At 47.1% G+C, this 23,274-nt stretch overlaps 1 protein-coding gene across 7 annotated transcripts in view; it reads left to right on the forward strand.

Moving 5' to 3' along the window:
* The window catches only part of SNX29 (sorting nexin 29), a 229,999-nt gene that overhangs the window by 87,586 nt on the left and 119,139 nt on the right, over nt 1-23,274 (forward strand). For all 7 annotated transcript variants that reach the window (XM_083474289.1, XM_083474291.1, XM_083474292.1 and 4 more), the window contains one exon: nt 15,906-16,022. In XM_083474289.1, the coding sequence (XP_083330415.1) occupies nt 15,906-16,022 (117 nt within the window). The remainder of the gene's footprint in view (nt 1-15,905; nt 16,023-23,274) is intronic.

Below are 23,274 nucleotides of genomic sequence, written 5' to 3' on the forward strand. Positions count from 1 at the left end.
TCCTCAGGAGCCAGGAAGTCCATCTTCCCAATGAAGTTTTAGTTTTCAAAACACATTTATTCCCCTCGCCCTTCACTTTTTGCTGCTTTGTCTCTGGCATAAAGATTTCTGGGAGAGCTGTTTTCCTGCTCACATCTCTCTGGGGTTTCGTATGCTTGTTGGATTATTTCAAGCAACTCCACGGAGCATGCCTTTTGAGAGGCGAGAAAGATAGAAGCGGCCGTCCATTGGGCACCAGCAGGGGAGCTCTTGTGTTGTATGTAACATCTTCTCCTGGCTGGCATTAAGTGTGCTTCTTCCTCTGCTGGCTTCTAAGTAGGAACCAACTTCTGGCGCACAGATCTTGGCGGAGGGATGCGCAGCTCTGGCACAGAATCCTCTCAGGCGTCTCGGTGTCCGTTTCTCTTGCCTGGATGCTCACATCGATGTTGGTGGCCAACGCTGTTTCTGCCAGAATCTGCCAGCTGCTGCACCCTCAGATGTCACTTCTGTTTCTTGGACTTGCCTTTTAAAATTCAGAACTGACGCTCCCTAAATAAAAAGGCAGTACAGTGGTGCCTCGCAAGACGAAATTAATTCGTTCCGCAAGTCTCTTCGTCTTGCGGTTTTTTCGTCTTGCGATGCACGGTTTCCCATAGGAATGCATTGAAAATCAATTAATGCGTTCCTAGGGAAACCACCTTCAGACCAGGTCCGGGGACAGTCTGTCCCCGGACCTCTTCTGAAGGCTGGGGGGGGGGAACAAGGGCTTTTCTTCCCACCCCCAGCATTTTAAAAAACCCTGGGACAGCGGAGGACTTCTCCGCTGTCCGGGGCGATCTTAAAATGCTGGCGGGCGGCATTTTAAAATCGCCCCGGACAGCGGAGGACTTCTCCGCTGTCCGGGGCGATTTAAAAGCCCCTGGGAAGGCAGGCAGGGGGGACAAAGACTTTCGCCCCCTGCCCGCCTTCAGAAGGTGTTCCCGCCCCCCGCCCCGCTTCGGAACAGCTTTCCGAAGTGGGGCGGCTGGGGCAGGTGTCCCCGCCCCCCCTCCCCGCTTCGGAACAGCTTTCCGAAGTGGGGCGGCTGGGGCAGGTGTCCCCGCCCCCCCTCCCCGCTTCGGAACAGCTTTCCGAAGTGGGGCGGCGGGGGCAGGTGTCCCCGCCCCCCTCCCCGCTTCGGAACAGCTTTCCGAAGTGGGGCGGCTGGGGCAGGTGTCCCCGCCCCCCTCCCCATTTCGAAACAGCTTTCCGAAGTGGGGCGGCTGGGGCAGGTGTCCCCGCCCCCCCTCCCCGCTTCGGAACAGCTTTCCGAAGTGGGGCGGCTGGGGCAGGTGTCCCCGCCCCCCCCTTCGGAACAGCGTTTTAAAATGCTGGGGGTCGGGAGCGAAGCGCTGCCGACCCCCAGCATTTTAAAACCTTCCCAGGACACGGGGAGATTTTAAAATGCTGGGGGTCGGCAGCGCTGCCGACCCCCAGCATTTTAAAATCTCCCCGTGTCCCGGGAAGGTTTTAAAATGCTGGGGGTCGGGAGCGAAGCGCTGCCGACCCCCAGCATTTTAAAATCTCCCCGTGTCCCGGGAAGGTTTTAAAATGCTGGGGGTCGGGAGCGAAGCGCTGCCGACCCCCAGCATTTTAAAATCTCCCCGTGTCCTGGGAAGGTTTTAAAATGCTGGGGGTCGGCAGCGCTTCGCTCCCGACCCCCAGCATTTTAAAACGCTGTTCCGAAGGGGGGGGCGGGGACACCTGCCCCAGCCGCCCCACTTCGGAAAGCTGTTCCGAAGCGGGGCGGGGGGGGGGGCGGGGACACCTGCCCCACCCGCCCCACTTCGGAAAGCTGTTTCGAAATGGGGAGGGGGGCGGGGACACTTGCCCCAGCCGCCCCACTTCGGAAAGCTGTGTCCGAAAGCTTCGCTCCCGACCCCCAGCATTTTAAAACCTCCCCGGGACACGGGGAGATTTTAAAATGCTGGGGGTCGGCAGCTAACGCTTCGCTCCCGACCCCCAGCATTTTAAAATCTCCCCCGGACAGAGACTTCTCTGCTGTCCCTTGGAGATTTTAAAATGCTGGGGGTCGGCAGCGAACGCTTCGCTCCCGCCCGCCAGCTTTTTAAGATCGCCCGGGGCAGGCGGGGGGAAGGCAGGCGGGGGGGGGGAGCAAAGACTTTTGCCCCCCGCCGGCCTTCAGAAGAGGTCCTCTTCTGAAGGCCGGCTGTGGGCGAAAGTCTTTGCTCCCGACCGCCAGCATTTCCCTATGGGCTTTCGTCTTGCGATGCAAGCCCATAGGGAAATTCGTCTTGCGAAGCGCCTCCAAAACAAAAAACCCTTTCGTCTTGCGGGTTTTCTGTCTTGCGAGGCATTCGTCTTGCGGGGTACCACTGTATCACTCTTTTTTTCAGTTGGCAGTGCTGAAGTGAGGATGGGGAGGCCTGTAAAGTGGTACCTCGGGTTAAGAACTTGTTCTGGTGGTCTGTTCTTAACCTGAAACTGTTCTTAACCTGAGGTACCTGAGCTAATGGGGCCTCCTGCCGCCGCACAATTTCTGTTCTCATCCTGAAGCAAAGTTCTTAACCCGAGGTACTATTTCTGGGTTAGCGGAGTCTGTAACCTGATGCGTATGTAACCCGAGGTACCACTGTATAGTGGTGAAGAAGGGTGTTCATGACCTTAAATCAGACCTTCCCCTAAATTGCCCCCTCTGGGTATGTTGGACTACTGTTCCCTGGCCTGGCCCAGCCAGCAGGGCCAATTGTCATGAGTTATAGAAGCTGTAGCCTAACAGCACATGGAAGGTACTAGAGTGGGGCAACCCTGTCAGATGCGTGGGGTACAAATATATTATTATTATTATTATTATTATTATTATTATTATTATTATTATTATATTAGGGAATGCTGCCTAAAAATTTTAGTTGTTTTACTTAAGTACATTGTTTAAAGCAAGGTTTCCCAAACTTGGGTCTCCTGCTGTTTTTGAACTACAATTCCCATCATCCCTGACCCACTGGTTCTGCTGGCTAGGGATGATGGGAGTTGTAGTCCAAAAAAAGTTGGAGACCCGAGTTTGGGAAACCCTGGTTTAGAGATACTTATCTAATTATGGATAGTATAACGTGGTATCAGTAGTAGATAGTTTGTAAAAGTAGGGTGTGAATGTGGAATTCGTATTGCATTTCTTAAATTGATTCCTTTTGGTTGGGATTTGTAAATGACTTAAAGACTTCTGTTGAAATTAGCTAGTTAAAATCAAATGTCAAGGGGTGGGTGGGTGTGTCTATATCCATTAATCCATCTGTGTATCTGTCTGTCTATAATATTTTGCTTCTTAATTTATTTCTTTTAGGCCCCATCTGCACTATACATTTAAAGCTGTATCATACCGCTTTAAACAGTCATGGCTTCTCCCACAGAATCTTGGGAGTTGTAGTTTGTTAAAGGTGCTGAGCATTGTTCAGAGACCCCTATTCCCCTCACAAAGCTATGGTTCTTAGTGTGGTTTAATGGTGCAGTTTAACAGGGAACTCAGGCTGAAACAGGTTTCCCACCACTATTCTCGCAGAAGATGCCAGGGACTGATTTTCTGCATGCAAAACATGTAAGACTGATGGGGTCAGCCTCAACATAACATCAGGACATTTCCCCTTGGTGGAACTGGCATTTCCTGGTGCATCAGAAATGTTGTTAGTAGGACTGATCAGAGGATGCCTTTAAGTAGTTTGCTGTTTTGAAATGAGATAGTTTCAAAAATAGGTTCCAGGTGCTGTTCACCAGACGTATGGGTTGCCTTCCAAACCAGCCAAACAATATAGGCACCTGTGCGGTATTTAGGTTTTGTTTATAAATTAAATTTAAATATAAAGCATGTTTATTCATATCGTTAATTTACTATAGGAAAAAATGGAAGTTCATCCTGTTTTCTCTCTGTGTACATTTTTTACAGCTTAAAATAAGGCAGCCCTGATGGGAGTTGTGGCAGAAAGCAGATGACATTACATTCCTTAGGATTAATTTCTGGTCTGATTTGGTATAATTTGGACATGTGCTGGTGGCATAATTATTCTGTGCATGGACATTGTATATTGTGGGACAGAAGGCAGGCCGTCTTACTGTAGCAGCCATCAGAATGTAAGACAACGAAAGTGGGTTCTGTGGCGCCTTTTGGTAGCAAAGGGACTGCAAGGTTGGAAGGATGAATATCCAGCACCATTGGTTCTAAGATCTCTCTGCCATTTCCATGCATGGCTTGTAGTGGCCAATGTCACTTAAATACCTCTGTGGACTGCCTCTATTAATCTATGCGTTTAAATCAGGATCGATGGAATATTCTTATTGTTGATGACATCTGGCAAAGGGTTGTTCTCTTTCTGTTATATTTGCAATTAAAAGCTACATACATACATAAAAATATCTTCCTGTGGCCCTCCACATCATTAAAAACCAGTTGAATATTGATAGAAGACTATACAGTGGTATCTTGGGTTACAGATGCTTCAGGTTACGCGTTTTCGGGTTGCACACCGCACCGAACCTGGAAGTTTCTGGGTTTTGGCGCATGCGCAGAAACACTAAAATCACACTTTGCACATGCGCGGAAGCGCCAAATCGCGACCCGCACCTGTGCAGACGCAGCGCTGCGGGTTGCGAACGTGCCTCCATGCACAGATCACGTTCACAACCCGAGGTTCCACTGTACTGTATAAAATCCATTCAAACCATATAGTTTACCTTAATGAAACACAACGGCACCAGCCTCCTCATTAAAAGTGGTCAGTTTCCAAAAGCCTGTTGGAATGAAAAAGGAGAAAGGGAGGACTATTATTAATGCATATAAAGTATGTACTCTTTTACTAAGTTTTGGCATCTCTGCTTTCCTGCAAGCTTGCAAGGTTCTTTATTGTAGGCAGAAGTCACTGTGCCCTATGATAACCCCAAATTCTCACCTCTGTTTTTCCATACGTGAAGCAGAATTTGCTGCAAGCTTGTTGATTCTATTTATTAGCTTATTCAGATCTTTCAAAATAAGGAGATGCAAAATGTAAAATACTTTCAGTTGAGTGCATAGTTGTAAGAACAAAATATATGCTTATAAGATTTTTTTAAAAAGTCTTAATTAGCTATTCATTTTCTTTTCTTTTTTAAAAAAGAGAGAGAATCTTACAGGTAAAGGAAACTAGCAGGGAGCAAATTAGCAGTCGGAAGTGTGTGAGAGTTTATTGATGGTTGAGGGAAAAATGGATGCCAGCAGGGAATTTTCAGGTCCAGTAAGGAATTTTAACCAGAGTTAGTATAGCTCCTTTGGCTGCTTGTGAGTGATAATTACTACAATAGTAGGAAATCAGGTAAATTAAGTTGCACAACATGTCAGGCAAATTTAGATCTTCTGCCGTTGCTATTTTTTCATTACGTGGGGAATTAAAAATAGGAAGTTAACCTGAACATTTATGATTTGCACTTAAAGCCTCAGAAATCCATACGCGAAGCATGTATTCTGATTATCATCGTCCTTCCCTGGCAATGTCACCTGTTCTTGATTTGCATCATATCTGTGACGTCCCTGTGAGGAGCCTAACCTTTTCAAGATCTTTTACTGTTACTGCAAGGGACACGGGTGGCGCTGTGGATTAAACCACAAAGCCTAGGGCTTGCCGATCAGAAGGTCGGCAGTTCGAATCCCCGCGACGGGGTGAGCTCCCGTTGCTCGGTCCCTGCTCCTGCCAACCTAGCAGTTCGAAAGCACGCCAGTTCAAGTAGATAAATAGGTACCACTCCGGCGGGAAGGTAAACGGCGTTTCTGTGTGCTGCTCTGGTTTGCCAGAAGCGGTTTAGTCATGCTGGCCACATGACCTGGAAGCTGTACGCTGTGTGATGGCCTGGGAATCCGATTCAGAGGCTGAACCGGAGGAATCCCAGCCTGCACAGGAGTCCCCGCCTCCAGGGCCAGCTGAACTGGGGCAGGGCCTTGATTCTGAAACGCCTGCACCTGTGCCGGATCCTCAGGAGCAGGCACCAGGTGAATTCACTCTGGCTCCGGAGGTGGTTGAGGACTCAGTGCCTACAGGTGAGTCTCCCCCTGGGTCCAGTAACCCTTCAGCCTCTCCTGAACTGCAGAGGCTCAGGGCAGAGAGACGGAGGGAACTGGTTTCTCCCAGGAGGAGTGCTCGCCTTAAGGCCAGGAGAGGCGGGTCTCCTGGGGGCCGGGACCACCCCTGGCCTCAGAGAAGATAAAGGCCAGTCAGCCTGGTCCCAGGTTGCGGGAGCAACGTCATTGAAGAGTTGTTTCGGCCAGCACCCAGTCCTGTTCCTTCAGAATTCCTGTCCTTGCCTGGCTTCTCGCTTCGGACCCCACCTCGCCCGTGGAGGACAGTCTACAGACCCTCGACCCAGGTCCTGGACCTCACCCCATGGTAACCTCCACCCGGGACCAGCACACGCTGGCTCCCTCGGCCTATAGAGTGAGATGAGTGCCGCAACCCCAGAGTCGGCCACGACTGGACCTAATGGTCAGGGGTCCCTTTACCTTTAACTTTACTGTTACTGCACCTATTGTATTATGTAGGTTTTTTCTATGGGTCATGAGCTCATGATCACTAGTATGTTCCTAGTGCTCAGATTAACATAATGCCACTCTTGGGTTTTTTTTCTTCCTGTTTTACCTTCTCTTTTGGAAGGGGCCCTGGGGATCATCTAGACCAACCCCCTGCAATGCAGGAACATGCAGCTTTCCCTTACGGGGACTGAACCTGCAACCTTGGCGTTATCAGCAGCATGTTCTAACCAACAGGTCTATGTGAATTACATATTCAGATAAAATAGCCAGCCAGTCAGCATTCCTCAAAGCACGGAGGCAATCATGTTTCTTCCCAGGAACATACACAGTCCCTCAAAAAGCCAAAACCGTGTACAGTCAAAACACATTAGGTTCAGTGGTGGGTGGGATCGCCAAAGTCTTATTTCAGTGGTGGGTGGGATTGCCTGCCCCCTTTGTACTCCTTTAAACACACACACACACACACACACACACACACACTGCCAACAGCATAAAGCTGAATGCACACAAGTTACCGTAAATTTCGCTCCATAACACGCAGATTTTTCCTCCTAGAAAGTAAGGGGAAATGTCTGTGCGTGTTATGGAGCGAATGCCTACAGATGGCGGGGGAATCTGCTGCAGTCGTGAGCAGTCCATGGCTCGCTTTGAAACAGCAAAGCGGGTGTAAGCGGCTCCTGTCAGCTAGCGGAGCCGGGAAGGAGGGAGAGAAGCAGAGCGGGAGTTGGCTGCTTTAAAACAACCCCTGCTCTCTGTCCCTGCCTGCAGTTTTTTGCTGTCCGATTTTGGATTAGCCACTGTAGGGGCTGTGTGTGTGTGTGCTTGAGCTATCGTTCTCCTCCTCCTGCTTCCCCTTCACTCTCCCTGCGCCCCTACGACTTTAGAATCGACACTCTGTGTCTCTCTGTGTGTGAGAGAGAGATCGTTCTCCTTCTCTGCTTCCCCTTCACTCTCCCTGCGACTTTAGAATCCACACTCTGTGTGTCTCTGTGTGTGTGTGAGAGAGATCGTTCTCCTCTTGCTTCCCCTTCACTCTCCCTGCAACTTTAGAATCGACACTCTGTGTGTCTGTGTGTGTGTGAGGGATCGTTCTCCTTCTCTTGCTTCCCATTCACTCCCCCAGCGCCCCTGCGACTTCCAGCGCCCTGCAACTTTAGGGCCAGTTCTCTCTCTCTCTCTGTGTGTGTGTGTTTTGACCTCACTGTGCTTGTTGGGGGAGAGTGTTGGTCGCACTTTTTCTTGATTTGTCTCAGAGTGGTTTCCTTGCTGGGGAGGAGGGAGAGACGCAGAGCCTGCTTGTTCTAAAGGAGCAAAGCCGGAGAGGAGCCTCTCCTGCATTATTAGCAGCGTCCTTCTCCACCCCCCCCCACGTGTGCTCCTTGTCCCTTGAGTGCTTTTCCTTCCCTCCCCACTTAAAACGTGGTTACAAAGCACGGATCCACATGGATCCTCAGGATTTTTGCACTCGGTCACCCCAAATTCACCATCGGATCACATAGCATGTCCATGGCTACAGCCTGCACAAAAAACACACACGCACCCACTGTTTCATGGGGCCGCAATGGCGCAAAAACGTGGTTACAAAGCATGGACCCACATGGATCCTCAGGATTTTTGCATTGGGCTACCCCAAACTCACCGTCAGATCACATGTCTGTGGCCACAGCATGAACCACAAAAATCATACATCCACTGTTTTGTTTAGAATATTTTTTTCTTGTTTTCCTCCTCTAAAAACTACCTGCATGTTATGGTCAGGTGCGTGTTATAGAGCGAAAAATACGGTAAATGCCCGTAAGTTGTGAGTTACCTGTGTCATTAAATGGTGCCAAACGATTTTCAATGTTGCATATTAATTTGTTGTGAGCTACCCTGGGACCTTAACAGTGAAGGCCAGTCAATAAATCAAAATAATAATGATCATAACAATGTACCAGAGGACAGGTCCTTGCCCTGGGCAACTTATAACCTAGAATTCACCGCAGGGGACGGCCAATGAAATGGGAGGGTATATGGGAAGAATTCCATTTTCAATTCTGTTACACATACAGTGGTACCTCAGGTTAAGAACTTAATTCGTTCTGGAGGTTTGTTCTTAACCTGAAACTGTTCTTAACCTGAGGTACCACTTTAGCTAATGGGGCCTCCTGCTGCCGCTGTGATTTCTGTTCTCATCCTGAATCAAAGTTCTTAACCCGAGGTACTATTTCTGGGTTAGCAGAGTTTGTAACCTGAAGCGTCTAACCTGAAGCGCCTGTTACCCGAGGTACCACTGTACTTTGACTTAGTGAGGCAGAAGTGAGGAGCCTGTGGGGTTGGAGGTTCCCTGTAGTAGGGTATGGAGTCTTTTTGGAGGGGAGGTTGTGCCTAAGGGAACCGTGGGAAAGGTGGTTTTTGAGGAGTTTTTTGAAGTGGGGGTGATGCCTGGGGAAAGACTCCAAAGCCAGAAGGAAGGTGGAGGAGGACTTTCCAGGGCTTGGGTTGCAGCGCTCTGAATGCTTTTCTTGATTATGATTTATATGGGGCCATCTGTCATGGCAGCTCAGCAGCAAGCAGGAAAAGGTTGGCAGAGGACATTCTGCTCTGGCAAAGCTGGGAGCTCATGGGATCGCAGACAACGCCTTATGGGAGGCTGGATTCCTGCAGCACGAATCCAGGAGAATGCAGCAGCTGTGCTGCTTCCAGGTATAGGAGGCTAGTTCAGGACCTGGGACAGCTCTCTGTGCAGTCACCCAGGAGCAATGGCGGTTGCTTTCACAGTGGCCCTATGGAGTGCCCAAGCCTTGCTCCTTAGATGCAAATTTAAGCAAGAATTTGAAGGGCCAGTGCCCGGACTTAGGCGCTGGTGATGCAGTGTTGCAAAGCAGCCTCCAGCGGCATCTTCTCTGACTTCTCTGCTGGGAACTTCCAGGGGGCTGGATGGGTACGGGGGCTTTCAGGCAATGGGATGGGTGAGTTGTGGGTTCTTGTTCCTCGTTTTAAGGAGTGTGACTTCCCTGGCTTCTGAGGAAGCGGCCAGGGTCAAAGCCTCTTTCATCCAGAGGGCTCTTGTTTTTCCAGATCACTTGATATCCTTCTATATCTTCTGTGGTCTTCTCAGTTGCGTGGCCTTCCTCTGGGCCCTGGCCTGCTCTCTTGGAGTTTTAGCCACCGTGGAGTAGGCTCGGGTTGGGTCTGGGCTCTGTCACATGTCCTTGCCCTCCCAGTGCTCTCCTACCTCTCCTCAGTGGCAGTGGCAGCGCAGCAAGGTCGGGGCTCCCCTCTTTTTTTCCTTCCTCTGTCTCTCTCTCCCTTGTTCTCCTCTTCTCCTTCTCCCTGCTTTGGCTCCGGAGTTTTCCTGGCCCCAGAGCGCCACTGGGCAGTCAGCTGGGCACTCTCGCTCCCAGCTCGATTTGAGTTGCAGGGGGAGGGGGGTCAGCGGTTCCCCAAGTTGACGCACTGGGTGTCTTCAGCAGTGGTGGCGGCAGCAGCAGCAGTCTCAGCAGCCCGGAGCCAGCACAGTTGGCTCTGGCTGGCGTCAGGAGCTGCTCACTGCCGTGGCGCCCGCCATTTTGCCTCGCTGGAAGTCCCCATATGATGTGTCTTGTGCCGTTGAACCAATCACACAACATTCATTCCGTACTAATAAATCTACAACACTTAAAATATAAATCCGGGGACATTAAATGAAATCTGGGGACCTTCCGGGGACAGATTTTGTCTGAGGATAGATTTGTAAATCCGGGGACTGTCCCTGGGAAACGGGGAAGTCTGGTAACCATACAGAAGAGGCTTCTTGGTTCTCCCACCACCCTCAGAAGCTCAGGGATGGGGGTGGTGGCCAGGGAGAGCTCATTTTCTGTGGCAGCCCCCAAGTTATGTAGCTCTGTCCCACAGAGGTGCATCTGGAACCTTCATTATACAGTTTTTGACAAATGCTGAAGATGTACATCTTTACCATTTCTTTCCAACAGCCAGGCTTTTGTTTTATTTATTATGCATTTTATTTCATGGAATTTATACAGTGCTTGATTTTTTAAAAAATGTTGGTGTGGTTTTACAAAAAAGAATAAAACAATAGAAACAGTTAAAACAACTCTTTAAAACATTCAAATAATTATTGAAACCAGCAATAAGTGAAAAGCAGATTCTACATACAGTGGTACCTCAGGTTACATACACTTCAGGTTACATACGCTTCAGGTTACAGACTCCGCTAACCTAGAAATAGTTCTTTAGGTTAAGAACTTTGCTTCAGGATGAGAACAGAAATCATGCTCCGGCGGGGCGGCAGCAGTAGGAGGCCCCATTAGCTAAAGTGGTGCTTCAGGTTAAGAACAGTTTCAGGTTAAGTACGGACCTCCGGAACGAATTAAGTACTTAACCTGAGGTACCACTGTATATGGGTAGGCTTTTCTGAACAAAAATGTTTTTAGCAGGGTACAGCATCAGTATCTGCCTGATGTCAATAGGCAGGGAGTTCTGAAGTGTAGGTTGCTGCCACTCTAAAAGATCAGTTTCTTACAAATGGGGATTGAGTGCTATATTGCACCTATAACAGTGCAGGTCAAAGCAGTTAAGTGGGCATATATGGGTTAAAGTCATAGAGCCATAGAATCATAGAGTTGGAAGGGACCCTGAGGATCATCTAGTCCAACCCCCTGCAGTGCAGGAATATGCAGCTGTCCCATACTGAGATTGAACCTGCAACCTGGGCATTATTGGCACCATTCTGTAACCATGGACTGGGTCCCGAATGATGATCTCACACATAAACGGATCCCAAGTTGCTTAGGTCATTGTATACTAATAGTAGTAGATGTGGTCCTTGGTTTGAAAAAGGTTCACTTCCCTGGGTCTGCTAGATCCGTGAGCTCAGCAGGTGATTAACATTCATGAGTGTGAAGTCACATGAAATCAGATCTGTGCCTATTTTTTCATCACTGTTGCATTATTCAACTTTATGTAAAGAAATTGCCGCAGAAACAAAGTTTATTAAAGAAATAAGCATCCTGAGTAATTTGACAAGCTAATTGGTTGCATCACAAGAACAGTGGGCTTTCATGACTATCAGCTGTAAAGCCAAGTGGTTTCTGTCTGAATATTACGCTAATAGACTGGCGTTTCTCTTCTGAGTGTAATAGAAAATATGTCAGATTACTGAGGGCTCCTGCTGAGCACACGGCTCACATTAATATTAATAAAGTTTTGAGATTGTTTGATCAAAATGTGTGATTTTAATAGAATGATCAGATTTCCTTCAGAGCTGTAGTTTCTTCAAACAGCTATGGGAATTTAGGTTCTGCTTTGATTGGAAATCATTTATGTCTCCCACCTCTGCATAAGAAAAGTTCTCTCCTCCCCCTCTTCACATCTGATCGCTTTATCTTAGAAACTGGATCATGCTGGATATTGCAGCATGCTGCAGTGGAGATTCCAAAAATGCTACTAGGACTAGTAGATTTTTATTTAGACAAAAACAATCACATTGAAAAAAAAGAGAATTGCTGACTCAATAGAAACGAGCGATTCAAATGTGCCAAGCTTGCCCTGTCCTGAAGCCTTGTGGTCCCTTTCCATGGGACCTGCTTCAACAGAGATAAATAGGGGTTTCCAAAAGCTGCGAAAAGCTACAGTAACATTTCACATGTTTTGACAGAGACTGTCAACTGAAATAGCACAGTTAGTGACAGAGCAATGACAGGGAAGACATGCTCAGAATAACAGCAGACCCCAGAGCAGCCGTCCCACCCCCCCCACCCCCGCAACTTGCTGGCTTCCAGATGCCTCAGCTTACATACCTCGTGACTATTGGCCACGTTGGCTGGCGCTGGTAGCAGTTGTCACCCAATAGCAAAAAATAGTAAAAAAAAGGTAAAGGACCCCTGGGTGGTTAAGTCCAGTCAAAGGTGACTAGGGGGTTGCGGCACTCATCTCGCTTTCAGGCAGAGGGAGCCAGCGTTTGTCCACAGACAGTTTTCCAGGTCATGTGGCCAGCATGACTAAATGGAACACCGTGACAGAAGCCAGAGCGCATGGAAATGCTGTTTACCTTCCTGCCACAGTGCAATTTATCTGTTGCACTGGCGTGCTTTCGAACTGCTAGGTTGGCAGGAGCTGGGACAGAGCTATGGGAGCTCACTCCATCGCGGGGATTCGAACTGCCAACCTTCCGATCGGCAAGCCCAAGAGGATCAGTGGTTTAGACCACAGCGCCACCCACGTCCCCTGCCCAATAGCATCTCCAGGGCATCAGGTTGGGGAAAGATGATAGAGAAGAATAAGGCATTGTGAGCTGAACGTACAGCTGGTCAGGTCAGAACTTTGGTCTGTCCAGCTCAATAATGTCAACCTGATTGGCTGCAGCTCTCCAAGGTCCATCTGTAGCTTCCTACCTGGAAGTGCCAGAAATTGAACTGAGGATCTTTTGCATGCAAACATGTTGTCTGCCACGAAGCAAGCACCTTTAACTATAGGCTTGATCCTGTGCATCACTTTGCTATGAGAAAGATCTTCTCCTGTTTCACCGTAGCTTCTGCTCCAACCTGTGAATCCTTAGGGCAGGAGTGGGGAACCAGGTATTGCTAGACTGCAGCTCCCATCATTCCTGTCCATTGGCCGTGCTTGTTGGGGCTGATGGGAGTTGTAGTTTAGCAACATCTGAAGGGCCACAGGTTCCCCACAGCTTTCTCTAGGGAGATGGTGGTGCTATGAAGACAAGATATCACCGCTGCTTGTTATTATGGTGTGTTTATTACAATTTATGTTCCTTCCTCCAATAAGCTCGGGCTGTGTATATGGTCCTTGCTTTTTACTCTTGTCCACACTGTGAAATAAGCTATGCTGAAAGCGGGAGAGAGTGCACATTTGTCTCAGAGTTTTGTGTTCTCTTGTTTTCAAAGAAATTTCATGTGAGCCCTAGTTTAGACATTTTTAGAGCGCTGACGAAATCTGGTGAAAGAGAGCAGAGATCAGTCCTTGAGATTCTTGTGGTATCCCTGATTTATTATCGTGCTGGTTCAAAGATTTTCTTCAATTGACTGGTGTTTTATCTTTGAAGCAGGGGTTTTCAAAATCTTGCCTGAAGCATAAGTAATCAACTGCTACGGTACAGTAGCAATATTGTGACATGTGGCTATGATGGGACAGGAAATGGCTGGCCCTCCAGATGTTACTGGGCTGCAAATCCAGTGGTCAGGAATGATGGGAATTGTAGTCCCACCAATATCTGGAGGACCAGGCTCCCCACAGGATAAACCAGGGTCAGAATGAGTGGTTGCTAGCCACAATGGCTACATTTTTCCTCCACTGTCAGTGCCTCTGAATACTAGTCACTGAGAATCCCAGGTGGGAAGAGTGCTGTTGTGTTCAGACCCTGTTTGCGGGTTTCCTATAAGCATCTGGCCACTGTGAGAACAGGATGCTGGACTAAACAGGGCTTTGGTCTGATCCAGTAGGCTGTTCTCGTGATCAGAAAGACTCACATGTGGCCTAGAGCAAAAACAAATTCCGAGTTTGAAAATGGCCTTCCTTTTCTTCTTTGCAAACGTTCAATCTGCATACAGTACATGAATTTCAGAACTGGGTGTCTGCTTTACACGTCCATGCCTGATTTTGAATTCTGAGGAAAGATTGGCATTCCTTATGGTCTAACAGGCATGATCATTTAATGCACCGTTAATAATAACGTTTCTCCATATGGTTTTATATTGATTAAATAATCTTCCTAGCTACTTTCATAGGTTCAGGGTAGAACCATCATCCTGGGACTGTTATTCAGGCGGCAACTCGGGTGTGAATACATAATGCTCTAATTGTTAGCGTGGAATAAATACACGTTTGATCTTATCTGAACAAGCTAGCACAGAGTAATTAACTAGGTTATCTTTAATTAAATCCAATGAGGCTGTGAAGTTACCCCCGTAACAGAATTAAGTAGAACAGAAAAGCACAATGCAAATAGAAATGAATAATAATAATAATAAAAGGTTGGTGTCAAGGGAACACTGCAGCCTGGTCTGCATGACATAGAATTGTAGAGTTAGAAGGGACCCAAAGAGGCATCTAGTCCAACCTCATGCAATGCAGAAATCACAGCCCAGGAACCCATGATCGACAGCCATCCAACCTCTGTTTTAAACCCCTACCCCTTTAAGTAGAGTCCACCACCTTCTGAGATGAGTTAATGAGTAAGTTCCAGCCAAGAGCCATTGTAGCATCAACTTCTTCAGTTCAGCTGTCTGTTTTCAGGGGGTAGGGACCACACACAGGAATGAGCCAAATATAGGAATGCAAGATGCTGTCTTATACTGAGTCAGGCCACTGGCCTGCATTGCCTGCACTGACTGACAGTGGCCCTCCGGGGTTTCAAACAGCATCCTCTCGGATTGTTGTTGTTGTTTAGTAGTTTAGTTGTGTCTGACTCTTTGTGACCACCTGGACCAGAGAACGCCAGGCACTCCTGTCTTCCACTGCCTCCCACAATTTGGTCAGACTCGTGCTGGTAGCTTCGAGAACACTGTCCAACCACCTCGTCCTCTGTCGTCCCCTTCTCCTTGTGCCCTCCATCTTTCCCAACATCAGGGTCTTTTCCAGGGAGTCTTCTCTTCTCATGAGGTGGCCAAAGTATTGAAGCCTCAGCTTCAAGATCTGTCCTTCCAGTGAGCACTCAGGACTGAATTCCTTCAGAATGGATAGGTTTGATCTTCTTGCAGTCCATGGGACTCTCAAGAGTCTCCTCCAGCACCATAATTCAAAAGCATCAATTCTTTGGCGATCAGCCTTCTTGGATATCTATCTGGAAATGCTGGGGATTGAACTTGGGACCTTCAGGACGCAAAGCAGACACTCTGCTCCTGCGCTATGGTCCTCCTCCTTTTGAGGACCACGTGGATGTGCAGGATGCCAGGCAGGATAGAGTGATAGAGTGTCTGCCTTGCACACAGGAAATCCTGGGTTCAGTCCCTGACATTTCCGGGTAAGGTTGGGAGAAACTCCTACTTGAAGCCCTGAAGAGGCACCTGTTGGTTGGTGTAGACAGTACTGAGCTGGATGGACGCAGTAGTCTGACTTGATATAAGGCAGTTTCTACATTCTTCTGCACTTTGTGACTGTCGAGGAAAGAGCTCAGCCAGAAGCCCTGGTTTGGATGGTATACAATATTGGCTCATCTTTGTGCAGTAGCAAAAAAGGAAACGGGAGGGCTGTGAGCACCTCTCCAGCAAACTTGCACATTCTCACTAAGCCATAGTACGGCTTATTGCGTTATATGGGAGCCTGGCCACTGTGTGCAGAATGTACTTACAGTATATTTGCTGCCCACTAACGTCGTTTCTTTTGTTGACAGTATAAAAACGAAGTGGCTTTCAAAAATAAATAAATGGTATTGCTTGTTTTCCAGGTGGCGGAGATGCACGGGGAACTGATAGAATTCAATGAGAGGCTGCACCGCGCTTTGATGGCTAAAGAAGCTCTTGTGACTCAGATGAGACAGGAACTCATTGATTTGAGAGGACCGGTAGGTTTTTTTAAAAAAGAATATAATACGCATAGTAATCTTGATCTGTTTATCCAGACTGAAGTCCTAGAAAGGGCCTTTGAAGCTGAACATTGGAAGGTTCAGGATAGACAAAAGACTGTACTGCTAAACTGTTCAAATCACTCCTGCAGGAGGCAGTGGTGGCCACGAATTTGTTTAGACAAATTCCTGGAGGATGAAGCTGTTAATGGCTGCTATCCATCCCAGCTGTGTTCTTGCTCCCAGTATATCTCTGAATACCAGTTGCTGGGAATTGCAAATGGAGAGGGTGCTGTTGTGCTCAGGTCCTGCTTCCACTGTGAAAAGAGGATGATGGAGTAGATGGGCCTTTGGATCTTTTCCTTAGAGATTCGTAAACAGAGGTTGGAAGGACCCACGTACCTACGGGACCGCCTCTCCTGGTATGCCCCGCTGAGGACCTTAAGGTCCACAAATGACAACACTTTGGAGGTCCCAAGTCGCAAGGTGGTTAGATTGGTCTCAACTAGGGCCAGGGCCTTTTCAGTACTGGCCCCAACTTGGTGGAACACTCTGTCACAAGAGACAGAGCTGTTCCACATGGCCTTTGGTTTGGACTCAGTCTGACCCTTATGTTTCCCTTCCCTTATGGTTTTGAACTATGGGCTACTATTAAAATGAGGCTGCATTTTAAACTGTATTTTAACCCGTATGTTTTTTTTAAAAAAAAAATTCTTCCCCCCCTCTCTTATTACGTTTTGATTGTGATTTTACAGGTGGGGCATAAATAAATTTATTACTACTATCATCATCATCATCATCATCATCATCATCATCATCATTATTATTATGATCTGTCATGGATTCTTTAGCTGTTTTTCCTGCATTGCAGGGGTTTTGACTAGATGACTCTTGGGATGACTCTTCCAGCTTCACAGTTCGATAAAAATATTTATAAATGCACAGATGCTCAAATGTGAGGCATATATATATATATATGCAGGTTTTGGTGTCTTCGGGTGTCTTCCCGTGTAAGAGTTGGGGTGTCTAGGCGACGTTTCGACGAGGTCTCACTCGTCATCTTCAGGCTGGTGCTTTCGGCTTCTTGTTACTGGAACAGAGCAGGATCTCAGTGTTTGAGTTCCTATAAATACTGTTGAGGGGGTGTGGTGTATAGCCTCCAACGTTCTGGGCAGAGAGGAAGTTCCCAGGTTAGTGTGCCTTTTCTTCTTTTGTTCATTAATTACTTGAGGGATATCTTGAGTGATTTCTTGAGTGATATTCTGAGTACCACTTAGGAGGGTCATTAGGTGTGGATTAGTTGCTAAAGCTTTCGTGTCTTGACCTCTTGAGCTTGTGAAGAGTTTTTCTGAGAAGATGGCTGTACTGCACTTAGTTGTGCTCTGGCTTGGCTTCGTGTATAGGGGCGAGCTGTGGTTTTGTGCCCTGTGCCAGCCAGATCTGTGTAGGGATTGCAGGGGGGTGCAGCATCCGGAGGTGCCACTATGGTTTGGCTACTGGATGGTGTCTGTAATTTATCTGTGGAGAGGGTCTGGGTTTGGGTCTGGTGTGGTTGATTGGAGATGGCGTTCTGTGTGCCTCTGGTTCTGGTGTCGGTTTTTGTGGGGAGGGCTAATTTCCAGATGTCTGGCAGGCGGGACGTGTCGTCACGCTTGTTCATGTTGTGAGGGTGTTTCTCTATCTCGATGGCTTCCATGATTATTCTCTTGTGGTGATGTTCCATGTTAAAGAGCAATTTGGAATCTGCAAAATTAATTTCGTGTCCTGTTTCTTTCATGTGTTGGTAAAGAGAGGAAGTTTTTTCTTCTTTTTTGACGGCATTCTTGTGTTCTGCGATACGTGCATTTATTCGTCTGTTTGTTTGTCCAATGTACGTGGCTGGGCAGACTTTGCAGGCTATGTTTGTCCAATGTACGTGGCTGGGCAGACTTTGCAGACTATGGGATCACCCCTCTCACCGGTCATCGCAAATCTGTACATGGAACACTTTGAAACCAATGCTTTAGACAAGTCAGAACACAAACCCAAACTTTGGCTCAGATATGTTGACGACACCTTTGTAATTTGGCCACACGGGAAGGAAAAACTAGATAGCTTCCTCACACATCTCAACAGCCTACACCCCAAAATACAATTCACTATGGAAATAGAAGCCAACAACCAACTTCCCTTCCTTGACGTCCTAATCTACAAAAAACCTGATGGCTCCCTAGGACACACTATCTACCGGAAAAAAACACACACCAACCGCTACTTACATGCACAGTCACACCACCACCCTGCACAAATAAACTCCGTAGCCAAGACTCTCATCTCCAGAACCAAACGCCTGGCTGACAAAGACCACTTGACAACTGAGTTACAGAATCTCTCAAATGTGTTAATCGCCAACGGATACCAGCAAAACAGGGTTACGAAGCTAATCCAAAAAGAAACACCCCCCAAAAACCAAGACACAGAAGAAAACAATGGCATGGCCCTCCTTCCTTATATCAAGGGCACTACAGATAAAATTAGCAAAATCCTCCATAAACACAATATCAAAACAGACTTTTGCACCAACCAAAAAATAGCCAATATCCTCAGAAACCCCAAAGATAAAATCCAGTTAGAAAACCAAGGGGTCTATGAAATACCCTGCAAAGTCTGCCCAGCCACGTACATTGGACAAACAAACAGACGAATAAATGCACGTATCGCAGAACACAAGAATGCCGTCAAAAAAGAAGAAAAAACTTCCTCTCTTTACCAACACATGAAAGAAACAGGACACGAAATTAATTTTGCAGATTCCAAATTGCTCTTTAACATGGAACATCACCACAAGAGAATAATCATGGAAGCCATCGAGATAGAGAAACACCCTCACAACATGAACAAGCGTGACGACACGTCCCGCCTGCCAGACATCTGGAAATTAGCCCTCCCCACAAAAACCGACACCAGAACCAGAGTCACACAGAACGCCATCTCCAATCAACCACACCAGACCCAAACCCAGACCCTCTCCACAGATAAATTACAGACACCATCCAGTAGCCAAACCATAGTGGCACCTCCGGATGCTGCACCCCCCTGCAATCCCTACACAGATCTGGCTGGCACAGGGCACAAAACCACAGCTCGCCCCTATACACGAAGCCAAGCCAGAGCACAACTAAGTGCAGTACAGCCATCTTCTCAGAAAAACTCTTCACAAGCTCAAGAGGTCAAGACACGAAAGCTTTAGCAACTAATCCACACCTAATGACCCTCCTAAGTGGTACTCAGAATATCACTCAAGAAATCACTCAAGATATCCCTCAAGTAATTAATGAACAAAAGAAGAAAAGGCACACTAACCTGGGAACTTCCTCTCTGCCCAGAACGTTGGAGGCTATACACCACACCCCCTCAACAGTATTTATAGGAACTCAAACACTGAGATCCTGCTCTGTTCCAGTAACAAGAAGCCGAAAGCACCAGCCTGAAGATGACGAGTGAGACCTCGTCGAAACGTCGCCTAGACACCCCAACTCTTACACGGGAAGACACCCGAAGACACCAAAACCTGCATTCCTGTACCCGTGAAAATCTACGAAAGCAAATATCTCACCTCTACGGGGAGGAAACCTTCCAGCTGACAAGAACCTACGAGAAACTAGAAATCCGAAGAGCCACCATCTTATGTGATCTCTTGTTCCTACGCAACTGCCGAGACAACAACTTAATTCCCACATGCTTCCAACTTAAATTCCACTCTAAAACCCCAGCTACCGAAAGGATCCTGAAACGAACTGAACTATCCCTAATCAGAAACGAACTACATAAGAAAAGATACCTACTAAACCAAACCAACAAAGATCTGCTCACTCTTCACCTCAAACTCTGTAACAAAATCCACCCTGCACTCTGGGACAAATGCAAACAACTAGCCGTTTGGAGAGCTGAAACTGAGTCCTCACATAAGACAGACACACACACCAACAAACTCCACAAACTAGAGAAACGCCAGAAGCCCAGCCACCCTCCACAACAACCCATGAAACAAACAGTACATAACATATCAGACAGGATCCTCACCTCAACTGAAACCAAAGTACTCTCCAAAGGTTTCAACTTTGCAGTCGCCCCGAGACGCATCCCCACGGAAAACATCATATGCGGAGTCGAAGCTAGCCTAACCAAAATCAACCCAGATGAAGCCAATAAAATCAGACTTGAAGTCACCAACATCCTCTGCTCCAGCAAACCACCCAGAAGCAATTTACACAACGAAGAACAGAAAGCACTCACCAACCTGAGGAAAGACAACAACATAATCATTCTTCCAGCAGACAAAGGTAATGCCACTGTTGTGATGAACACATCGGACTACCAAGCAAAACTATCAAATCTACTCCAAGACCCTACCTACCAACCTATAAAAACAGATCCCACCACCTATCTGGAAAAAACCACCAAATCCAAAATAAAAGCCTCTCCTATCAGTGAAGAAATCCAGCTAAGAATCATCCCCAGAGAAAAATCATCCAGATGCCCCAAACTCTACGGTCTCCCCAAGATACACAAAGAAGGAACACCACTCAGACCAATAGTCAGCTCCATAGGCTCACCTCTACAAAATCTCGCTAAATTTCTCGCTAAGCAACTTCAGCCCTATGCAGAATCTATCGCTTCACACGTTACAAACTCCTTCCAGTTCATAGAAACAATAAAGAAGCAAAACCTACATCCCGATGACCTACTTGTGAGCTTCGATGTTGTATCTCTCTTCACACAAGTGCCCATTAATGAAGCCTTGACAGCCATTCAAAACAAATACAATCCCCCCGAATACATCCTGGACCTGACCAACCACTGCCTAACCAACACGTACTTCATCCACAATGGACAAAGATACAAACAGATAGAAGGAGCACCTATGGGATCACCCCTCTCACTGGTCATCGCAAATCTGTACATGGAACACTTTGAAACCAATGCTTTAGACAAGTCAGAACACAAACCCAAACTTTGGCTCAGATATGTTGACGTCACCTTTGTAATTTGGCCACACGGGAAGGAAAAACTAGATAGCTTCCTCACACATCTCAACAGCCTACACCCCAAAATACAATTCACTATGGAAATAGAAGCCAACAACCAACTTCCCTTCCTTGACGTCCTAATCTACAAAAAACCTGATGGCTCCCTAGGACACACTATCTACCGGAAAAAAACACACACCAACCGCTACTTACATGCACAGTCACACCACCACCCTGCACAAATAAACTCCGTAGCCAAGACTCTCATCTCCAGAACCAAACGCCTGGCTGACAAAGACCACTTGACAACTGAGTTACAGAATCTCTCAAATGTGTTAATCGCCAACGGATACCAGCAAAACAGGGTTACGAAGCTAATCCAAAAAGAAACACCCCCCAAAAACCAAGACACAGAAGAAAACAATGGCATGGCCCTCCTTCCTTATATCAAGGGCACTACAGATAAAATTAGCAAAATCCTCCATAAACACAATATCAAAACAGACTTTTGCACCAACCAAAAAATAGCCAATATCCTCAGAAACCCCAAAGATAAAATCCAGTTAGAAAACCAAGGGGTCTATGAAATACCCTGCAAAGTCTGCCCAGCCACGTACATTGGACAAACAAACAGACGAATAAATGCACGTATCGCAGAACACAAGAATGCCGTCAAAAAAGAAGAAAAAACTTCCTCTCTTTACCAACACATGAAAGAAACAGGACACGAAATTAATTTTGCAGATTCCAAATTGCTCTTTAACATGGAACATCACCACAAGAGAATAATCATGGAAGCCATCGAGATAGAGAAACACCCTCACAACATGAACAAGCGTGACGACACGTCCTGCCTGCCAGACATCTGGAAATTAGCCCTCCCCACAAAAACCGACACCAGAACCAGAGGCACACAGAACGCCATCTCCAATCAACCACACCAGACCCAAACCCAGACCCTCTCCACAGATAAATTACAGACACCATCCAGTAGCCAAACCATAGTGGCACCTCCGGATGCTGCACCCCCCTGCAATCCCTACACAGATCTGGCTGGCACAGGGCACAAAACCACAGCTCGCCCCTATACACGAAGCCAAGCCAGAGCACAACTAAGTGCAGTACAGCCATCTTCTCAGAAAAACTCTTCACAAGCTCAAGAGGTCAAGACACGAAAGCTTTAGCAACTAATCCACACCTAATGACCCTCCTAAGTGGTACTCAGAATATCACTCAAGAAATCACTCAAGATATCCCTCAAGTAATTAATGAACAAAAGAAGAAAAGGCACACTAACCTGGGAACTTCCTCTCTGCCCAGAACGTTGGAGGCTATACACCACACCCCCTCAACAGTATTTATAGGAACTCAAACACTGAGATCCTGCTCTGTTCCAGTAACAAGAAGCCGAAAGCACCAGCCTGAAGATGACGAGTGAGACCTCGTCGAAACGTCGCCTAGACACCCCAACTCTTACACGGGAAGACACCCGAAGACACCAAAACCTGCATTCCTGTACCCGTGAAAATCTACGAAAGCAAATATATATATATATATATATATATATATATGCAGGTTTTGGTGTCCTCGGGTGTCTTCCCGTGTAAAAGTTGGGGTGTCTAGGCGACGTTTCGACGAGGTCTCACTCGTCATCTTCAGGCTGGTGCTTTCGGCTTCTTGTTACTGGAACAGAGCGGGATCTCAGTGTTTGAGTTCCTATAAATACTGTAGAGGGGTGTGGTGTATTGCCTCAAAAGTTCTGGGCAGAGGGGAAGTTCCCAGGCTAGTGTTCTTTTCTTCTTTTGAACAAAAGAAGAAAAGAACACTAGCCTGGGAACTTCCCCTCTGCCCAGAACTTTTGAGGCAATACACCACACCCCTCTACAGTATTTATAGGAACTCAAACACTGAGATCCCGCTCTGTTCCAGTAACAAGAAGCCGAAAGCACCAGCCTGAAGATGACGAGTGAGACCTCGTCGAAACGTCGCCTAGACACCCCAACTTTTACACGGGAAGACACCCGAGGACACCAAAACCTGCATTCCTGTACCCGTGAAAATCTACGAAAACAAATATATATATATATATATATATATGTCATTTCTTTGAACATTTGGCTTTATTTATCCAAGTAGAGGATTAAGACATTTTGAAACAGGTTAAAGATAAAGTAATCTGTGTCTAGCAGATAATGTTGTATAAGCAGCTGTTAAAACAAGTGTTTGCTACCAGTTCCCAAATT

Source organism: Podarcis liolepis (genome assembly GCF_965112155.1).
Source record: "Podarcis liolepis genome assembly, chromosome: 14".
NCBI classification, from domain to species: domain Eukaryota; kingdom Metazoa; phylum Chordata; class Lepidosauria; order Squamata; family Lacertidae; genus Podarcis; species Podarcis liolepis.